General features: G+C 63.8%; 1 protein-coding gene across 1 annotated transcript; it reads left to right on the top strand.

The window, feature by feature from the left end:
* Positions 1-588: 588 nt before the first annotated feature.
* Positions 589-16464, top strand: VARS2 (valyl-tRNA synthetase 2, mitochondrial; the record flags this gene model as incomplete). Its single annotated transcript, XM_082500609.1, has 27 exons — positions 589-672; positions 801-901; positions 2166-2278; positions 3314-3380; positions 3462-3559; positions 3665-3746; positions 3829-3948; positions 4059-4170; positions 4861-4949; positions 5637-5727; positions 6396-6523; positions 7481-7584; positions 7693-7774; positions 7861-7937; positions 8592-8782; positions 9838-9908; positions 10034-10159; positions 11003-11107; positions 12323-12391; positions 12469-12547; positions 12643-12770; positions 12855-13007; positions 13750-13956; positions 14067-14178; positions 14941-15119; positions 15944-16066; positions 16290-16464. Coding segments are annotated over 27 exons (3047 nt in total), but the record flags the coding sequence as incomplete, so codon positions are not given.
* Between the last annotated feature and the right edge of the window lie 404 nt (positions 16465-16868).

Below are 16868 nucleotides of genomic sequence, written 5' to 3'. Positions count from 1 at the left end.
GGGAGCTGCTGGGGGGCACTGAGGGGAGGTGGGAGCAACTGGGAGGGCCTGGGGGCAAGTGGGAGAGGGGGTTGGGGGCACTGGGGGCAACTGGGAGAGGAGGTGGGCAAGTGGGAGGCGGAGTTGGGGGGGTACTGGGAGCACTGGAGGGTTTTGTTGGAGGAGAGAGTGCTGATGTGGCGTACAGTGATTTATATTGGTGTGTACTGGTCTGTACTGGTGCGTACTGGCTTGTAGTGGTGCGTAGTGGTTTGGATTGGCGTGTACTGGTGCGTACTGGTCTGTAGCAGCGCATACTGGTTTGTAGTGGCGTGTGGCAGCGTGTTCTGGTTTGGATTGGTGTGTAGCCCTGTATATTGTTTTATACTGGTTTGTACTGGTGTGTGCTGGTGCACAGTGGTTTGTAGTGATGCGTACTGGTTTGTAGTGGTGTGTGGCAGTGTGTACTGGTTTGGATTGGTGCGTCCCAGTTTGGATTGGTATGTAGTGGTTTATACTGGTTTATACTGGTTTATACTGGTTTATACTGGTTTATACTGGTTTATACTGGTTTATACTGGTTTATACTGGTTTGTGGCTCCCCCACAGGCCCCAGCGCCCCCCCGCCCCAAGGGGTGGCCCCCCCAACCGCGGTGGAGTATGAGCACCCCCTGGACCCCGATGGCAAGAAGGGTACGAAGGGGGGGGGGAGGGGGCACTGGGGGGGGGAGAGAGCTTTGGGGTGACACTGGGGGGGGGGAGGGGCTGTGGCGGTGACAGAGGAGGTGACAATTTTTTTTTTGGGGGGGGGGGGGGCACAGCCACGGGGGTGGCGCTGCCCCCCGCTTACAGCCCCCGCTACGTGGAGGCGGTGTGGTACCAGTGGTGGGAGCGGCAGGGCTTCTTCACCCCCCCCGCCAGGGTGAGTGGGGGCAAAAACACCGGGGGGGGGGGGGTAAATATAACTGGGGGGGTAAATATACTGGGGGGGGGGGGTGGTAAATACTCTGGGAGGGGCAGGAAACACCCGGGGAGGGGGTAAAATGCACTTGGGGGGGGGCTGGAAACACTGGGGGGGGGGGTTAAATATACTGGGGGGGGTAAATACTCTGGGAGGGGCAGGAAATACCTGTGGGGGGGTAAAATGCACTTGGGGGGGGCTGGAAACACTGGGGGGGGCAAATATACTTGGGGGGTTAAATATACTGAGTGGGGGGGGTAAATACTCCAGGAGGGGTAGGAAACACCCGGGGAGGGGGTAAAATGCACTTGGGGTGGGGGTAAATATACTGGGGGGGGTCTGGGAGGGGCAGGAAATACCCGTGGGGGGGGGGTAAAATGCACTTGGGGGGGGGAGCAAATATATCCGGGGGGGTAAATATATTGTGGGGGGGGTAAATATACTGGGGGGGGGGGGTGTAAATACTCTGGGAGGGGCAGGAAACACCCGTGGGGGGGGTAAAATGCACTTGGGGGGGGAGGGGGGGGGCAAATATACCTGGGGGGGTAAATATATTTGGGGGGGGGGGGTGTAAATACTCCGTGGGGGAGCGGGAAACACCCGTGGGGGGGGTCAAACGTACTTGGAGGGGGGGTGGGGGGCAGGAAAGACCTGGGGGGGGACAAATATACTTGGGGGGCACTAAATACTCCTGGAGGGATAGGAAACACTTGGGGGGGGGGGGGTAAATATTCGGGGGGGGGGGGTAAATATTCCAGGGGGGGGTAAATATTCTGTGGGATGCAGGAAACATTGGGGGGGGGGTAAATATTTCTGGGGAGGGCAGAAAACATTCACGGGGGGGGGCAAATATATTTGGGGAGGGGCAGAAAACGGTCGGGGGGGGGCAGAAAACAGCCGAGTTGTGCCCCGGCTCAGCCCATCCCTGCGCCGAGTTGTGCCCGGGCTCAGCCCATCCCTGCGGCGAGTTGTGCCCGGGCTCAGCCCATCCCTGCGGCGAGTTGTGCCCGGGCTCAGCCCATCCCTGCGGCGAGTTGTGCTCAGGCTCAGCCCATCCCTGCGCCGAGTTGTGCCTGGGCTCAGCCCATCCCTGCGCCGAGTTGTGCCTGGGCTCAGCCCATCCCTGCGCCGAGTTGTGCCTGGGCTCAGCCCATCCCTGCGCCGAGTTGTGCCCGGGCTCAGCCCACGTCTTTTGTGTCTGTGTGTCCCGTCCCCCTCCCCTCAGGCGCCGGGGGGGGGCCGTGTCCTCAGCCTGGTGTTGCCCCCCCCCAACGTCACCGGCTCTCTGCACCTCGGCCACGCGCTCACCGTCGCCCTCCAGGACGCCCTCGTGCGCTGGTCAGTGGGGCGGGGGCAATTTGGGGCTGGGGGGGGGGGAGGGGGGCAGATTGGGGTCTTTTGGGGGTTGGGGGAGGGGCAGAATGGGGTCCCTGGGGGTATTTATGGGGGTCATTTGGGGCTGGGGGGGCAGATTGGGGTCCCTGGGGGTATTTATGGGGGTCATTTGGGGCTGGGGGGGGCAGTTTGCGGCCCTTGGGGGTATTTGCAGGGAGTATTTTGGACTGGGGGGGGGCAGATTGGGGTCCCTGGGGGTATTTGGGGGGGGTCATTTGGGGCTGGGGGGGCAGATTGGGGTCCCTGGGGGTATTTATGGGGGTCATTTGGGGCTGGGGGGGGCAGTTTGCGGCTTTTGGGGGTATTTGTAAGGGGTATTTTGGACTGGGGGGGGCAGATTGGGGTGCTTTGGGGTATGAGGGGGGGCAGATTTGGGGTCCCCGGGGGTATTTGGGGCTGGGGGGGCAGATTGGGGGGGTATTTGGGGCTGGGGGGGGTTGGGTGCCACCCATGGGTGCTGGGGGCGACACCCATGGGGACATGGGGGGGTTCTTAGGGTCACCCATGGGTGCTGGGAGGTCTTGGTGCCACCCATGGGTGATGGGAGGTCTTGGTGTCACCCACGGGTGCTGGGGTCAACACCCATGGGGACGTGGGGGGGGTCTTAGGGCCACTCATGGGTGCTGGGGGGTCCTGGTGCCACCCATGGGTGCTTGGAGGTATTGGTGCCACCCATGGGTGCTGGGGGCAACACCCATGGGGACATGGGGGGGTTCTTGGGGCCACCCATGGGTGCTGGGGGGTCCTGGTGTCACCCATGGGTGCTGGGGGTGACACCCATGGGGACATGGTAGGGTTCCTGGTGCCACCCATGGGTGCTGGGTGGGTCTTGGTGCCACCCATGGGTGCTGGGAGGTCTTGGTGCCACCCATGGGTGCTGGGGGTGACACCCATGGGGACATGGTAGGGTTCCTGGTGCCACCCATGGGTGCTGGGGGGGTCCTTAGGTGACCCCCCTCCTCACGGGTGCTGCGGCAGGCGGCGCATGCAGGGCTGGACCGTGCTGTGGGTGCCGGGCACCGACCACGCCGGCATTGCCACCCAGGTGAGACCCGAATATGTCACCCCCACCCCCCCCCATCCCCCCAAAAAAAGTGTCCCCAACGCGTCCCCAACGTCTCCCCAGGCGGTGGTGGAGCGGTGGCTGTGGCAGCAACGGGGGTTACGCCGTCAGGATTTGACCCGCTCCCAATTCCTGGAAGAAGTTTGGGCTTGGAAACGCCGGTGAGGGTGACAACGGGGGTGACAACGATGACAAGGAGGGGGGGGGAGGTGACACATAGGGTGACACCGCGAGGCCGTGCCACCTCCCCCCCCCCCCCCCCGTAGGCACGGCGATGACATCCTGCGGCAACTGCGGGCGCTGGGGGCGGCGCTGGACTGGAGCCGCTGCGCTTTCACCATGGACCCAGTAAGGCGCGAGGCGGTGGCCCCGTCCCCGCCAACGATGTCCCCGTCCCCCGCGATGTCCCCAACGGGTGTCACCGTCGCAGGGTTTCTCCCGGGCGGTGACGGAGGCCTTCGTGCGGCTGTACGAGGTGGGATTGATTCACCGCCAGCGGCACATCGTCACCTGGTCCTGCGCCCTCCGCTCCGCCCTGGCCGACGTGGAGGTCCGCCTGTCCCCAACCTGTCCCCAACCTGTCCCCAACCTGTCCCCAACCTGTCCCCAACCTGTCCCCAACTCGTCCCGGCGTCTCTCTCTCTCTCTCCCTGCTGACAGGTGGAACCCCGCGCCCTGCCGGGCCCCACGGCGTTCCGCGTCCCCGGTTGTCCCCAAGCTGTCACCTTCGGCGTCCTCGTCACCTTCGCGTACCCCGTGGAGGGTGGGGAGGGTGAGTGGCACCTTCGGGTGGCTCTTTGTCACCTCGTTGTCCCCCCTCCGCGCCCGGTGTGCTTCTGGGTCCCCCATCTGTGTCACTTGTGTCCTCCCCCCGTGTCACTTGTGTCCTCCCCCCGTGTCACTTGTGTCCTCCCCCCGTGTCACTTGTGTCCCCCATCTGTGTCACTTGTGTGTCCCCCACCTCTGTCACTTGTGTGTCCCCCATCTGTGTCACTTGCGTCCCCCCCGTGTCACTTGCGTCCCCCCCGTGTCACTTGCGTCCTCCCCCGTGTCACTTGTGTCCCCCCGTGTCACTTGCGTCCTCCCCCGTGTCACTTGTGTCCCTCATCTGTGTCACTTGCGTCCCCCCCGTGTCACTTGTGTCCCCCATCTGTGTCTTTCTGTCTTACTGGTGTGTCCTTAACATGTCCCTCCATGTCCCTGGTGTGTCCCTGATGTGTCACCCCGTGTCCCTGATGTGTCCCCTCATCTCACTGACGTGTCCCCCTGTGTCCCTGGCGTGTCCTTAATGTGTCCCTGACATGCCCGCTATGTCCCTGACGTGTCACCCCATGTGTCCTCTGTCCTTGACGTGTCACCCCGTGTCCCTGACGTGTCCCCTCATCTCACTGACGTGTCCCTGGCGTGTCCCTGGCGTGTCCCTGGCGTGTCCCTGGCATGTCCCCTCCCGGTGTGTCCCCAGGCCTGGAGGTGCCGGTGGCCACGACGCGCCCCGAGACGATGCTGGGGGACGTGGCAGTGGCCGTGCACCCCGAGGACCCCCGCTATAGGGTGAGAGGGCGGGGCCTTGGAGGGGAGGGGGCGGGGCCTCGAGGGCTAAAGGGGCAGGGCTTCTGGGAGAGGGGCGAGGCTTGCAGGGAGGGGCGGGGTTTGCAGGCAAGGGGCGTGGCTTCTGGGGAGGGGTGGGGGGGTGTGGTGTCTAGAGAGGGGCGGGGGTTTGCAAGTAAGGGGCGGGGTTTCTGGGAAGGGGCGTGGCTTCTGGAAGGAGCAGGGTTTGCTGCCAAGGGGTGGGGCTTGTGGGTGGGGGCGGGGCTTGTGGGGAGGGGCGGGGCTTCAGCAGCAGGGGTGGGGCTGCCGTGCAGGCACTGGCTGAGGTTCTGCTTTAGCTCTGCCTCTTGTCTGTGTCCATATAAGGGAAAGGGGCGGGGCTTGGGGCTAGAAGGGGTGGGGCATTTGCATGGGGGTGGAGCTTTGTTGGCTTTAAATTACTACGGGGGTGGGGCCAATGAATGGGGCGGGGCTAGGGGAAAAGGGGTGGGGCCTCCTCCCCTATGGAGCCTGTCAGGGATTGGTCAGCCGAGTGTGATGTCAGGGGCTGGCTCCACCCCTAAACGAGTGGGGCTTGCAGGGGGGTGCAGCCTAGCTGCTCTTAAAGGGACAGCGCACCGTGGACATGTGGTGGGCGGGGCCTGGATGGGGAGGGGCGGGGCTTGCAGTGACCCTGCCCCCTTCTCCCAGCACCTCCATGGCCGCCAGCTCCGTCACCCCTTCACGGGGCAGCTCCTGCCCATCATCACCGACCCCAGCGTGGAGCCCGCCCGCGGCACCGGTACTGGGACCAGTATGGGGGTGGGACTGGGACCAGTATGGGGGTGGGACTGGCAGCTGAACTGGGCGGGAAAAGGGGTAGCGGAACCAGTAAGGGGACTGGGACAGGTTGGGGGGCGTGAGGAAGTGGGACCAGTATGGGAGAGACAAGGACCAGTCTGGGCGTGCGTGTCCCAGTTTGGGGAGATAAGTGGTTTCTTGGGGGTGTTACTGGTTTTGGGGGGGGGCAGTTCACTGGTGGTGGCAGGGGGTGACAGTGGGAGGGGGTGAGGGTGACAAGGAGTGGCCATGGGGACGGCAGGTGGTGGCAGCGGGTGACAGGGTGGCAGTAAGTGACAAGGGGGGGGGGGGGGGGCGAGGGTGGCCATAGGGGTGACAACGGTGGCCATGGGGACAGCAGGTGGTGGCAGCGGGTGACAGGGTGGCAGTAGGTGACAATGGGGGGGGTTAAGGGTGGCCATAGAGGTGACAAGGGTGGCCATGGGGATGGCAGGTGGTGGCAGCGGGTGGCAGTAGGTGACAATGGGGGGGTGAGGGTGGCCGTAGAGGTGACGGGGATGGCCATGGAGATGGCATAGGGTGACAAAGTGGCAGTAGGTGACAGCGGGAAGGGGTGAGGATGACAGGGGGTGGCAGCGGCGGTGACAAGCGTGTCCCCGGTCCCCGCAGGGGCGGTGAAGGTGACGCCGGGGCACAGCCCCGCTGACCTGGCGCTGGCCCAGGCCCACGGGCTGCCGCTGCTCTCCGTCATCGGGGACGATGGCACCATGTGTCCCCCGGGCGGGGGGTGGCTCCAGGTACCCCCCTTCCCGCTGTCCTCCTGTCCCCTGTCCCCAAGCACGGCCCTGTGTCCCAGCCCAAGTCCCCACCTTACATCCCCCGGCTGTGTCACCGTCCCCGTGTCCCCACCGTCCCCGTGTCCCCACCGTCCCCGTGTCCCCGCTTCTGTCCCTTGTCACTTCCCCGTGTCCTTTTTGTCACTGTGTCCCTTTCATTCCCGTGTCCCTTGTTGCCTCCCGGTGTCGTTTCTCATGTCCCCAGCTCTGTCCCTTGTCACTTCCCAGTGTCATCTCTGTCCCTGTGTCCCCAACCATGTCCGCGTCACTTCTCGGTGTCCTCTCTGTGCCAGTGTCCCCAGCTCTGTCCCTTGTCACTCCCCAGTGTCCCCTCTGGCCACACGTCCCCATCTGTGTCCCTTGTCCCCATCCGCTTCCCCATGTCCCCTCCATCTCTGTGTCCCCAGCTCTGTGTCCTGTCACTTCCCTGTGTCCCCTCAGTCCCCGTGTCCCCAGCTGCGTCCTCTGTGTCCCCTCCATCGCCGTGTTCCCACTGTCCCCGTGTCCCCAGCTCTGTCCCCGTGGGCTCCCAGTGTCCCCACTGTCCCCAGCTCTGTCCCCATTGGTTCCCAATGTCCCCACTGTCCCCAGCTCTGTCCCCATCGGTTTTCAGTGTCCTCACTGTCCCACGTCCCCAGCTCTGTCCCTATCGGTTCCCAATGTCCCCACTGCCCCCTGTCCCCAATTTTGTCCCCATCATTTCCCAATGTCCCCCCTGTCCCCAGCTCTGTCCCCATCGATTCTCAATGTCCCCACTGTCCCTGTGTCCCCAGTTCTGTCCCCACCATCCCCACATCCTCTGCTCTGTCTTTTCCCAGTGTCCCCCCTGTCCCCAGCTGTGTCCCCCCTGTCCCCAGCTGTGTCCCCCGTGTCCCCAGCTGTGTCCCCTCTGTCCCCAGCTGTGTCCCCTGTCCCCAGGGTGTCCATCGCTTCGTGGCGCGGGAGAAGGTGGTGGCCGCGCTGGCCGAGCGAGGACTCTACCGCGCCACCCAGGACCACGCCATGACACTGCCTATGTGCAGGTACCGCTGTCCCCATCCTGTCCCCTTCATGTCACCCTCTCGGGACACGTGCGTGTGCGTCCCCCCACGCCGTCCCCAGGGTCTGAAGTGACCTCGGTGTCCCCACAGCCGCTCAGGGGACGTCATCGAGTACCTCCTGAAGAGCCAGTGGTTCCTGAGGTGCCGGGAGATGGCACAGCGTGCCCGAGAGGTGACAAGGACGCGGGGACAAGGAGGCAGGGAGGGGACACAACCGGACGCCGGGCTCTGTGACGTCCCCTCTCTGTCCTCTCCTAGGCGGTGACATCGGGACAGCTCAAACTTGTCCCCAAATTTCATGAGAAGAACTGGAAGACATGGATGGACAACGTGGGGTGAGGACAAAGGGGACATGGGTGTCCGGGGAGGGGACACTGGGATGGGGACCACCAGGAATAGAGACAGGGGCCACCAGGGATGGGGACAAGGGTGTTGGTGGCCACCAGGACTGGGAGACACCAGGGCCACCAGGACTGGGGACAGGAGCCACCAGGGATGGAGACAGGGGTGTTGGAGCTGCTGGGACGGGGGCCACCAGGGCCATGGGCCACCAGGGCCACCAGGACTGGGGACAGGGGCCACCAGGGATGGAGACAGGGGTGTTGGAGCTGCTGGGATGGGGGCCACCAGGGCCACCAGGAAAGGGGACAGGTCACCAGGGATGGAGACAGGGGTGTTGGAGCTGCTGGGATGGGGGCCACCAGGGCCATGGGACACCAGGGCCACCAGGATGGGGACAGGCCCCCAAGGATGGGGACAGGGGTGTTGATCGCCACTGGAACAGGGGCCACCAGGGCCGTTGGGGTTGGGGACAAGAACGTTGGTGGCCACCAGGACGGAGGACCACCAGAGCCACCGGGGACGAAGAGAGGGACCACCAGTGCCACCAGAGATGGGGTGACAGAGCCACCAGTGGCGGGGTGGGGGGGGACACCCGAACGTCTGCCACCCCCTGCTGATGTCACCCTCTCCCTCCCATGTCACCACAGGGACTGGTGCCTCTCGCGGCAGCTCTGGTGGGGCCACCGCGTCCCGGCGTACCGGGTGGGGGTTCCCCAATCGGGGTCCCCCCCCGAACCCCCCGAAGGACTGTGGGTTGTGGGGCGCAGCGAGGCCGAAGCCCGCGCCGCCGCCGCTCGCGCCCTCCGCCTCCCCCCCGACCAGCTCCAGCTCCAGCAAGGTAAAAAAGTTGGGGGGGGACCCCCCAAAATCCACCCACCCCCCCTTCCTCGGGGCACCCCAAATCCTTCAGCGCCCCGAAAAGCTCTCCTGGGGCTTCAAAAGGCTCTGAGCGCTCTCCAGTTTCTCTTTTGGCGCCCCAAAATTGTCTTGCGACCCCCCCCAGCCGTGCTCTGGCACCCCTAAATCCCCCCTCGCAGGTTCCCAGTGCTTTTGGGGGACCCCCATTTACCCCCCAAAGTCTCCCAGTTCTTTTGGCACCCCCCCCCAAGTCTCCCAGTCCTCTTCAGCCCCCCCAATCCCCCCCCTAAAGTCTCCCAGTCCTTTTGGGCCCCCCCAAATCTCCCAGTCCTTTTGACACCCCCCCCCAAGTCTCCCAGTCCTCTTCAGCCCCCCCAATCCCCCCCCTAAAGGCTTCCAGTCCTTTTGGGCCCCCCCCAATCCCCCCCCCTAAAGGCTCCCAGTCCTTTTGGGCCCCCCCAAATCTCCCAGTCCTTTTGACACCCCCCCCCAAGTCTCCCAGTCCTTTTGGGCCCCCCCAATCCCCCCCCAAAGGCTCCCAGTCCTTTTGGGCCCCCCCAATCCCCCCCCAAAGGCTTCCAGTCCTTTTGGGCCCCCCCCAATCCCCCCCCAAAGGCTTCCAGTCCTTTTGGGCCCCCCCCAATCCCCCCCCAAAGGCTTCCAGTCCTTTTGGGGCCCCCCAATTCCCCCCTAAAGGCTCCCAGTCCTTTTGGCCCACCCGCTAAAGACTCCCAGTCCTCTTGGGCCCCCCCACCATCCACCCCCTAAATCTCCCAGTCCTTTTCAGGCCCCCCCCAAATCTCCCAGTCCTTTTGGGCCCCCCCCAAATCTCCCAGTCCTTTTGGGCCCCCCCCCCAAGTCTCCCAGTCCTCTTCAGCCTCCCCAATGCCCCCTCCAAAGGCTCCCAGTCCTTTTGCCCCCCCCCAATCCCCCTCCCAGGGCTCCCAGTCCTTTTTGACCCCCCTCAATCCCCCCCCCAAACCTCCCAGACCTTTTGGGGTCCCCCCCTGACCCCCCCCCCACCTCCCGCTGCAGACCCCGACGTCCTCGATACCTGGTTCTCCTCCGCTCTCTTCCCCTTCGCCGCGCTGGGTTGGCCCCAAGAGGTGAGGTTTTTTTTTGGGGGGGGGGGGGTTGGGGAGCAGAGGGGACAGAAGAGACACAGGGGACAGCGTCCCCACCCTTGTGTGTGTGTCCCCTTCCTTTTTTGGGGGTTGTTTTTTGGTTCCAGACCCCCGATTTGCGGCGTTTTTACCCCACGACCGTGCTGGAGACGGGCAGCGACCTCCTCTTCTTCTGGGTGGCGCGGATGGTCATGCTGGGCCAGCAGCTCACGGGGCGCCTGCCCTTCTCCCAGGTACCCCCTTCCCCCCGTGTGTCCCCCCCCCGCCACCCCGATGTCCCCACCAAGTCCCCTTTGGGGTCCCCACCCCTCCCCTTTCACCCCCTGGGGGCGATCCCCAGGAGTTCTCCCCCCCCCCCCCCAGTGTCACCGACGCCTCTTCGTCTTCTTCCTCCCCGTCCTCACGTGCGGCGGTGGCTTTTGGGGGTTCCTACTGGTTCCTCGGAGCTCCCCGGTGGCCCCTGGGGGTTCTCAGTGTCCCCAAAAGTCCTTTTGTCCCCTTGTCCTGGGTGTCATGGTCCTTTTCGGGGCTCCTTGGGGGTCCCTGTCCCTCTTTGGGGCTCCCCTGTGTCCCCAATGTCCCCAAGGGTCCCTTCATCCCTTTCTCCTGGGGGCCACGTTCTTTCTCAGGAGTTCCTGTCCCCCTTTGGGGCTCCCCAGTGTCCCCAGTGTCCCCAAGAGTCCCTTCATCTCTTTCTCCTGAGTGTCACGGTCCTTCTTGGGGTGTCCCTGTCTCCGTTGGTGTCCCCAAAGGTCCCCTATTCCCTCTCTCCGGGGTCTCTACTTCATTCCTGAGGCTCCCAGCTGTCCCCTGTCCCCTTCCCGAGGTCCCCTGTCACCCCCCCGGGTGTCCCTTGTGTCCCCAAGTGTCCCTTCTTCCCTTTCCCATTGGTGTCACAGTCCTTGGGGGTCCCCAATGTCCCCAGAGGTCCCCAATGTCCCCAAGCGTCCCCTATCCCTTCTCTCCAGGGTCTCTAGTTCTCCTAAGTGTCCCCTGTCCCCTTCCCGAGGTCCCCTGTCCCCCCCGGTGTCCCCCAGCGCTCTTTGTTGTCGTGTGTGTCCCCCCCCCATCTCCAGGTCCTTCTGCACTCGCTGGTGCGCGACAGCCACGGGCGCAAGATGAGCAAATCCCTGGGCAACGTCATCGACCCCCGCGACGTCATCGCCGGCGCCTCTCTCCAGGTACTGCGGACCCTACCGTAACCCACCCCCGCCGCAGACCCACCCAAAACAGATTCCCCCCCCCCGGAGACCCTACAATAATCAATTCTGCTCTTTTGGGAACCCCGCGACGATAAACACCTCTCTCGGCATCTCGGAAGTAGCAAATCTGTTCTTCGGGACACGCTACAATGGCAGATCTTTCCTTTAGAAGACCCTACAATAACAAACTGTTGTTTGAGGAGATCCTACAATAATAGAGGCCCTACGATAACAGATCTTTCCTTCGGGAGACCCTACAATAACAGATCTTTCCTTCGGGAGACCCTACGATAACAGATCTTTCCTTCGGGAGACCCTACGATAACAGATCTTTCCTTCGGGAGGCCCTACGATAACAGATTTTTCCTTCGGGAGGCCCTACGATAACAGATCTTTCCTTCGGGAGACCCTACGATAACAGATCTTTCCTTCGGGAGACCCTACGATAACAGATTTTTCCTTCGGGAGACCCTACGATAACAGATCTTTCCTTCGGGAGACCCTACGATAACAGGTCTTTCCTTCGGGAGACCCTACGATAACAGGTCTTTCCTTCGGGAGACCCTACGATAACAGGTCTTTCCTTCGGGAGACCCTACGATAACAGGTCTTTCCTTCGGGAGACCCTACGATAACAGGTCTTTCCTTCGGGAGACCCTACGATAACAGGTCTTTCCTTCGGGAGACCCTACGATAACAGATTTTTCCTTCGGGAGACCCTACGATAACAGATTCTTTTCTCGGGAGACCCTACGATAACAGATTCTTTTCTCGGGAGACCCTACGATAACAGATTCTTTTCTCGGGAGACCCTACGATAACAGATTCTTCTCTCGGGAGACCCTACAATAACAGATTCTTCTCTCGGGAGACCCTACAATAACAGATTCTTCTCTCGGGAGACCCTACAATAACAGATCTTTCCTTCGGGAGACCCTACAAAAACAAACTCTCACCCTGAAACTCACAGTAACACTTTTTATTCTTCCGAAGACTCGACAACAACAAACCCCATCCTGGAGACCCTACAAAAACGCACCCCGTTGCCCTACCCTTCTCGGACACCCTACAATAACAACCCCCCTGACCCCCAGAGACCCCAAAATAGGCTGACGGGAGACCCTGCCATGACCGAGCCGTGACAACACCGCCGCCACGTCGTCTTTGTTTATTGTAGGGTCTCCTGTTTTCCAGGAGCTCCAGGAAAGGCTCCACCGCAGGATCCTGGACCCCCACGAGCTCACGGTGGCCGCAGAGGGCCAGGTAGGACCTGTCCCCGTCCCTGTCCCCCCTAAACCTGTCCCTGTCCTCCCCCCTTAACCCCTCCCCATCCCCCCCAGCGGCGCCAGTTCCCCCACGGCATCCCCGAATGCGGCGCTGACGCCCTCCGTATGGCCCTGTGCTCCCACAACGTCCACGGTAGGGCACGGAGAGGACCGTTGGGACCCCGTCCCCACCCCCGGGGGTGGCCCTGTCCCCCCCCCCGTGTGTCATCGTCGGCCCCTCCGCCGTAGGTGACGACATCCGCCTGGATGTGGGCACGGCCCTGAGTTACCGTCACTTCTGCAACAAGATCTGGAACGCCGTCAAGTTCGTTTTGGCCGCTCTGGGACCTCACTTTGACCCCCAACCTCCTGAGGAGGTACCAGGGTGGGTTGGTGGAAGGTCAAGACGGGGGTCCACCACCCCGCGACCTCCTCACCCGTCTCCTCTTCTTCCTCGGCAGACGGTGCCGCAGCACCCCATGGACCGCTGGGTGCTGAGCCGGTTGGCGCAGGCGGTGGGCGAGTACGGACGGCGGATGGAGGCTCTGGAGGTCCACGGCGCCATGGCCGCCGTCCACCACTTCTGGTTGCGGAACTTCTGCGACGTCTACCTGGTGGGTGTCTCCGTCCGTCTGTCTGTCCCACCTACCCGGCCTCGTCTGTCTGTCCCACCCGGCCCCTGGCATCTCCCCGGGTGTTAAACCCCAGCAGTGTCCCATTGAGTGTGTCCTTCTGTCTGTCCTACTTCTCCTTGAATGCTGAACCCAACCTGTGGTTGGTGGTGGCTGTCTGTCTGTCCACCTCAATCCATCAGGTCTCCTGGAGCATCCTTAGTGCCCTCTCTTGAGTGGGTCTGCCCGTCTGTCCCACCCAACCTGTTGTAGCTCCCTGAACGCTGAACCCAACCCATCTTCATATGGTTGATGGTGTCCGTCTGTCTGTCCACCCCTGTCCATCAGGTCTGCCGGAGCGTTCATTTCAGTCCACTTTCTTGAGTGTGTCTGTCCGTCTGTCCCACCCAACCTGTTGTAGCTCCTTGACCGTTAAGCCCAACTCATCTTGATGTGGTTGATGGTGTCCATCTGTCCGTACATCCCCATCCATCAGGTTTCCTTGACCGTTGCCCTTAGTCCCCTCTGTTGAGCGTGTCCGTCCGTCTGTCCCACCCCACCTGTTGAACGTCGACCCCCACCCTTACCCTGGTTGCCCCCGTCCATCTGTCCACCCCTCTCGGCGCCTCCCCTTGGCTGTCACCCTTTATCCTCATCCTCCACGTCCGTCTGTCCGTCCTCCACCGCTACCCCAGCCCTTACCGGAGCCCGTCCGTCCGTCTGACCCAAACCTCCTTCACCGCAGGAGACGGCCAAACCCGCTCTGCGCCAACCGCCCGCCGATGCCGCCGCCATGACGCGCCGCACCCTGCTGAGCTCCGCCGACCTGGGCCTGCGCCTCCTCGCCCCCTTCGCCCCCTTCCTCGCCGAGGAGCTCTGGCAGCGCCTGCCCCGCGCCTCCCCCTCGCCCGCCACCGTCTTCCTTGCCCCCTTCCCCGACGCCGCCCGCCTGGTGGGTGCCGCCGGCCTCAAAGCGGGGGTCCGAGGAGGACTGGGGGGGGGTTGGCATCCCCTTGACCTCTCCTCCCTCCGCGCTTTGTCTCTCTTTTCGCCCCTCTCCAGGCGCAATGGCGCTGCCCCGAGGTGGAGGCCGAGGTGGCGGCCATGCAGGAGGTGGTGAGGGCGGCGCGAGGCCTGCGGGACACCTTCCGCCTGGGCGCCGCGCGGCCCCCCGGTGAGTTGGGGGGTGGGTGGGATAAGATGGCCGCCCTGAGGTGGGGGTTTGGGGGGGTGGGGGGGGATTGCATGTCCCAGCATGCCTTGGGGCAGCCAAGATGGCTGCTGGGGTTGAGGGGGGGAGGGCATTGGGGCCCAAGATGGCCACCAAGGTGGGGAAGGTGTGTGGGGGGGTTTCCCCTCCCAGCATGCTCTGGGGAAGCCAAGATGGCTGCCAGGGGTTGGAGACTACAAGTCCCAGCATGCCCTGGGGGGAGCCAAGATGGCTGCTGGGGTTTTGGGGACTACAAGTCCCAGCATGCCTTGCGGGAACAAAGATGGGTGATGGGGCTGTGGAGGACTACATATCCCAGCATGCCCTGGGGGGAGCCAAGATGGCTGCTGAGGTTGCTAGGGACTACAAGTCCCAGCATGCCCCGGGAGAACCAAGATGGCTGGTGGTTGGGGATTGCATATCCCAGCAGGCCCTGGGGCAGCCAAAATGGCTGATGGGGACTACAAGTCCCAGCATGCCCTGGGGCAGGCAGCACTAAGATGGCTGCCATGGAGAACTACACATCCCAGCATGCAGCTGGCTGGACCCTCCCCCAAGATGGCAGCTCCCACTGGAGGTGGCCATGTTGCCTCACCCACCACAAGGATTAATGCTTGAGGCCTGGCCATCCCAGCATGCTCTGGGCACATGGAGGCGGCCATGTTTGAGGGAGGGGGGCGGCCATGTTTGGAGGCGGGGCTATCTATCCCAGCATTCCTTGCACAGTGGCGGTGCGGTGCCCGGCGGAGGCGCGGGATTCGCTGGCGGCGCTAGGCCCCGCCCTCCAGGCCCTGGCGCAGGTGGGGCCTCTGCAGCTCCTCCCCCTGGGGGCGGAGCCTGAGCCACGCCCTGGTTGGGTGGGGGCTCCCGCCGGCCCCCACACCCATGTCTACCTCTGCCTGCGGGTGAGTAGGGCCCGCGGCCTTGGGGGACACTGGGGGGACCCCAGGGGCATTGTGGGATGCTGGGGGACCCCAGGGGCATCATGGGAAGCTGGGGGACTCTAGGGCGTGGTGGGACACTGGGGGGCCCCAGGGGATTGTGGGATGTTGGGGGGACCCCGGGGGATTGTGGGAAGCGGGAGACCTTGGGGGGGGGGGGGGAGACACCGCAGGGTATCATGGGATGCGGGGGGACCCCAGGGGCATTGTGGGATGTTGGGGGACCCCAGGGGATTGTGGGACACTGAGAGACCCCAGAGGATTGTGGGAAGCAGGAGGCCTTGGGGGCGGAACCGCAGGGTATCATGGGACGCGGGGGGGAACCCGGGGGGATTGTGGGATGTTGGGGGACCCCGGGGCATCATGGGAAGGTGGAGGACCCAGAGGCATTATGGGATTGGGGGGGGGGGGGGACCCCAGGGGCATTGTGGGATGCTGGGGGACCCCAGAGCATCATGGGAAGCTGGGGGACTTGGAGGGGGACCAAGGGGTATTATGGGATGCTGGGGGAGCCCCAGGGCATTGTGGGACACTGGAGGACTTTGAGGGGTATTATGGGATGCTGGGGGACCCCAGGGCATTGTGGGATGCTGGAGGACTTGGAGGGAACCCCAGGGGCATTGTGGGACGCTGGGGGCCACGCCGGGAGGACCTAGGGTGCCCCCAGGGCATTATGGGGTAGCGAGGGGGGCTTCTCCCAAGGCATTATGGGATAGTGAGAGACACACACACCCCCCCCCCTCCCCTTCCCCTCCTGTCCATCCGTCTGTCCGTGTGTCCCCCCCCAGGGGCTGGTGGACCCGGTGGCCACCCGGGCCCAACTGCTGGCCCGCAGCCACAGCCTCCAGCGCCGCCTCGAGACCCTCGGGGGGACCCCGGCGTGTGGGGAGGGCCCTGCCCCCACCCAGCAGGTAACCGCATCTCCGTTAAGCTAATTAACATCCTTCCATCTCCTAACTCTAGGGAGTTGGGGGGAGGGAGGGGGGAGGGCGTGCGCTCATTAACCTCATTAAATGGGGAGAGCGCTTCGTTCGCGCTGGGGGAGGAGCAACACATCCCCCCCCCCCTTCATTAGCGCTGCCCTCATTAACGCTTCCCCCCCACACACACCCCCCCCAACCTCCTCTTTCTCAGGTTGCCGTTCTCCGCTCCGAACTTGCCCGTTTGGCCCAAGCTCTGGAGGCTCTGGAACCTTCCGAGGACCCAGAGGTCTCGGGAGGTGGCCCAGAGGTCCAGGGGGGCCACCCAGGCGTTGGGGGGGAGCACTCAGGGGTCCAGGGGGGGCCCTGAACCACAATAAACCCCCTCAGGAACCTCTAATGCCTCCTTTTTTTTCTCCCTGGGGGACCTGTCACGAGTTGCGCGGTCTCAGCTCAAAGGTGGTGGTGGGGACACACACCCGTGTGTCCGGGAGGGGGGGAAGGGGGGGGTCCCAGGCATTTGGGGGGGGTCCCAAGTGTCTGGGGGGGGGCTGAGCCCCAGTAAACCCTCTTAAGAAGCTTTAATGCCTCCTAGAAAGGTCGGGGACGTGTCACGAGTTGCACGGTCTCAGCTCAAGGATGGGGGGGGACAGAACGGGACGGGGGGGGGAGGGCGCTCATGCTTCCAGGCTCCGCCCACCTTCTCGCCACTGGATCCCGGTGGGATCCGGGAGCTGCCGGTACCCCAAAACCACCTCCCCCACCCCCCCCATGAGACTGACTGCGGTGGTGA

The sequence above is a fragment of the Vanellus vanellus genome (assembly GCF_965231255.1).
Source record: "Vanellus vanellus genome assembly, contig: HAP1_SCAFFOLD_1583, whole genome shotgun sequence".
Classification (NCBI taxonomy): domain Eukaryota; kingdom Metazoa; phylum Chordata; class Aves; order Charadriiformes; family Charadriidae; genus Vanellus; species Vanellus vanellus.
Note: the sequence above shows the minus strand (reverse complement) of the source record. Positions and strands in the feature narration are given on the sequence as shown.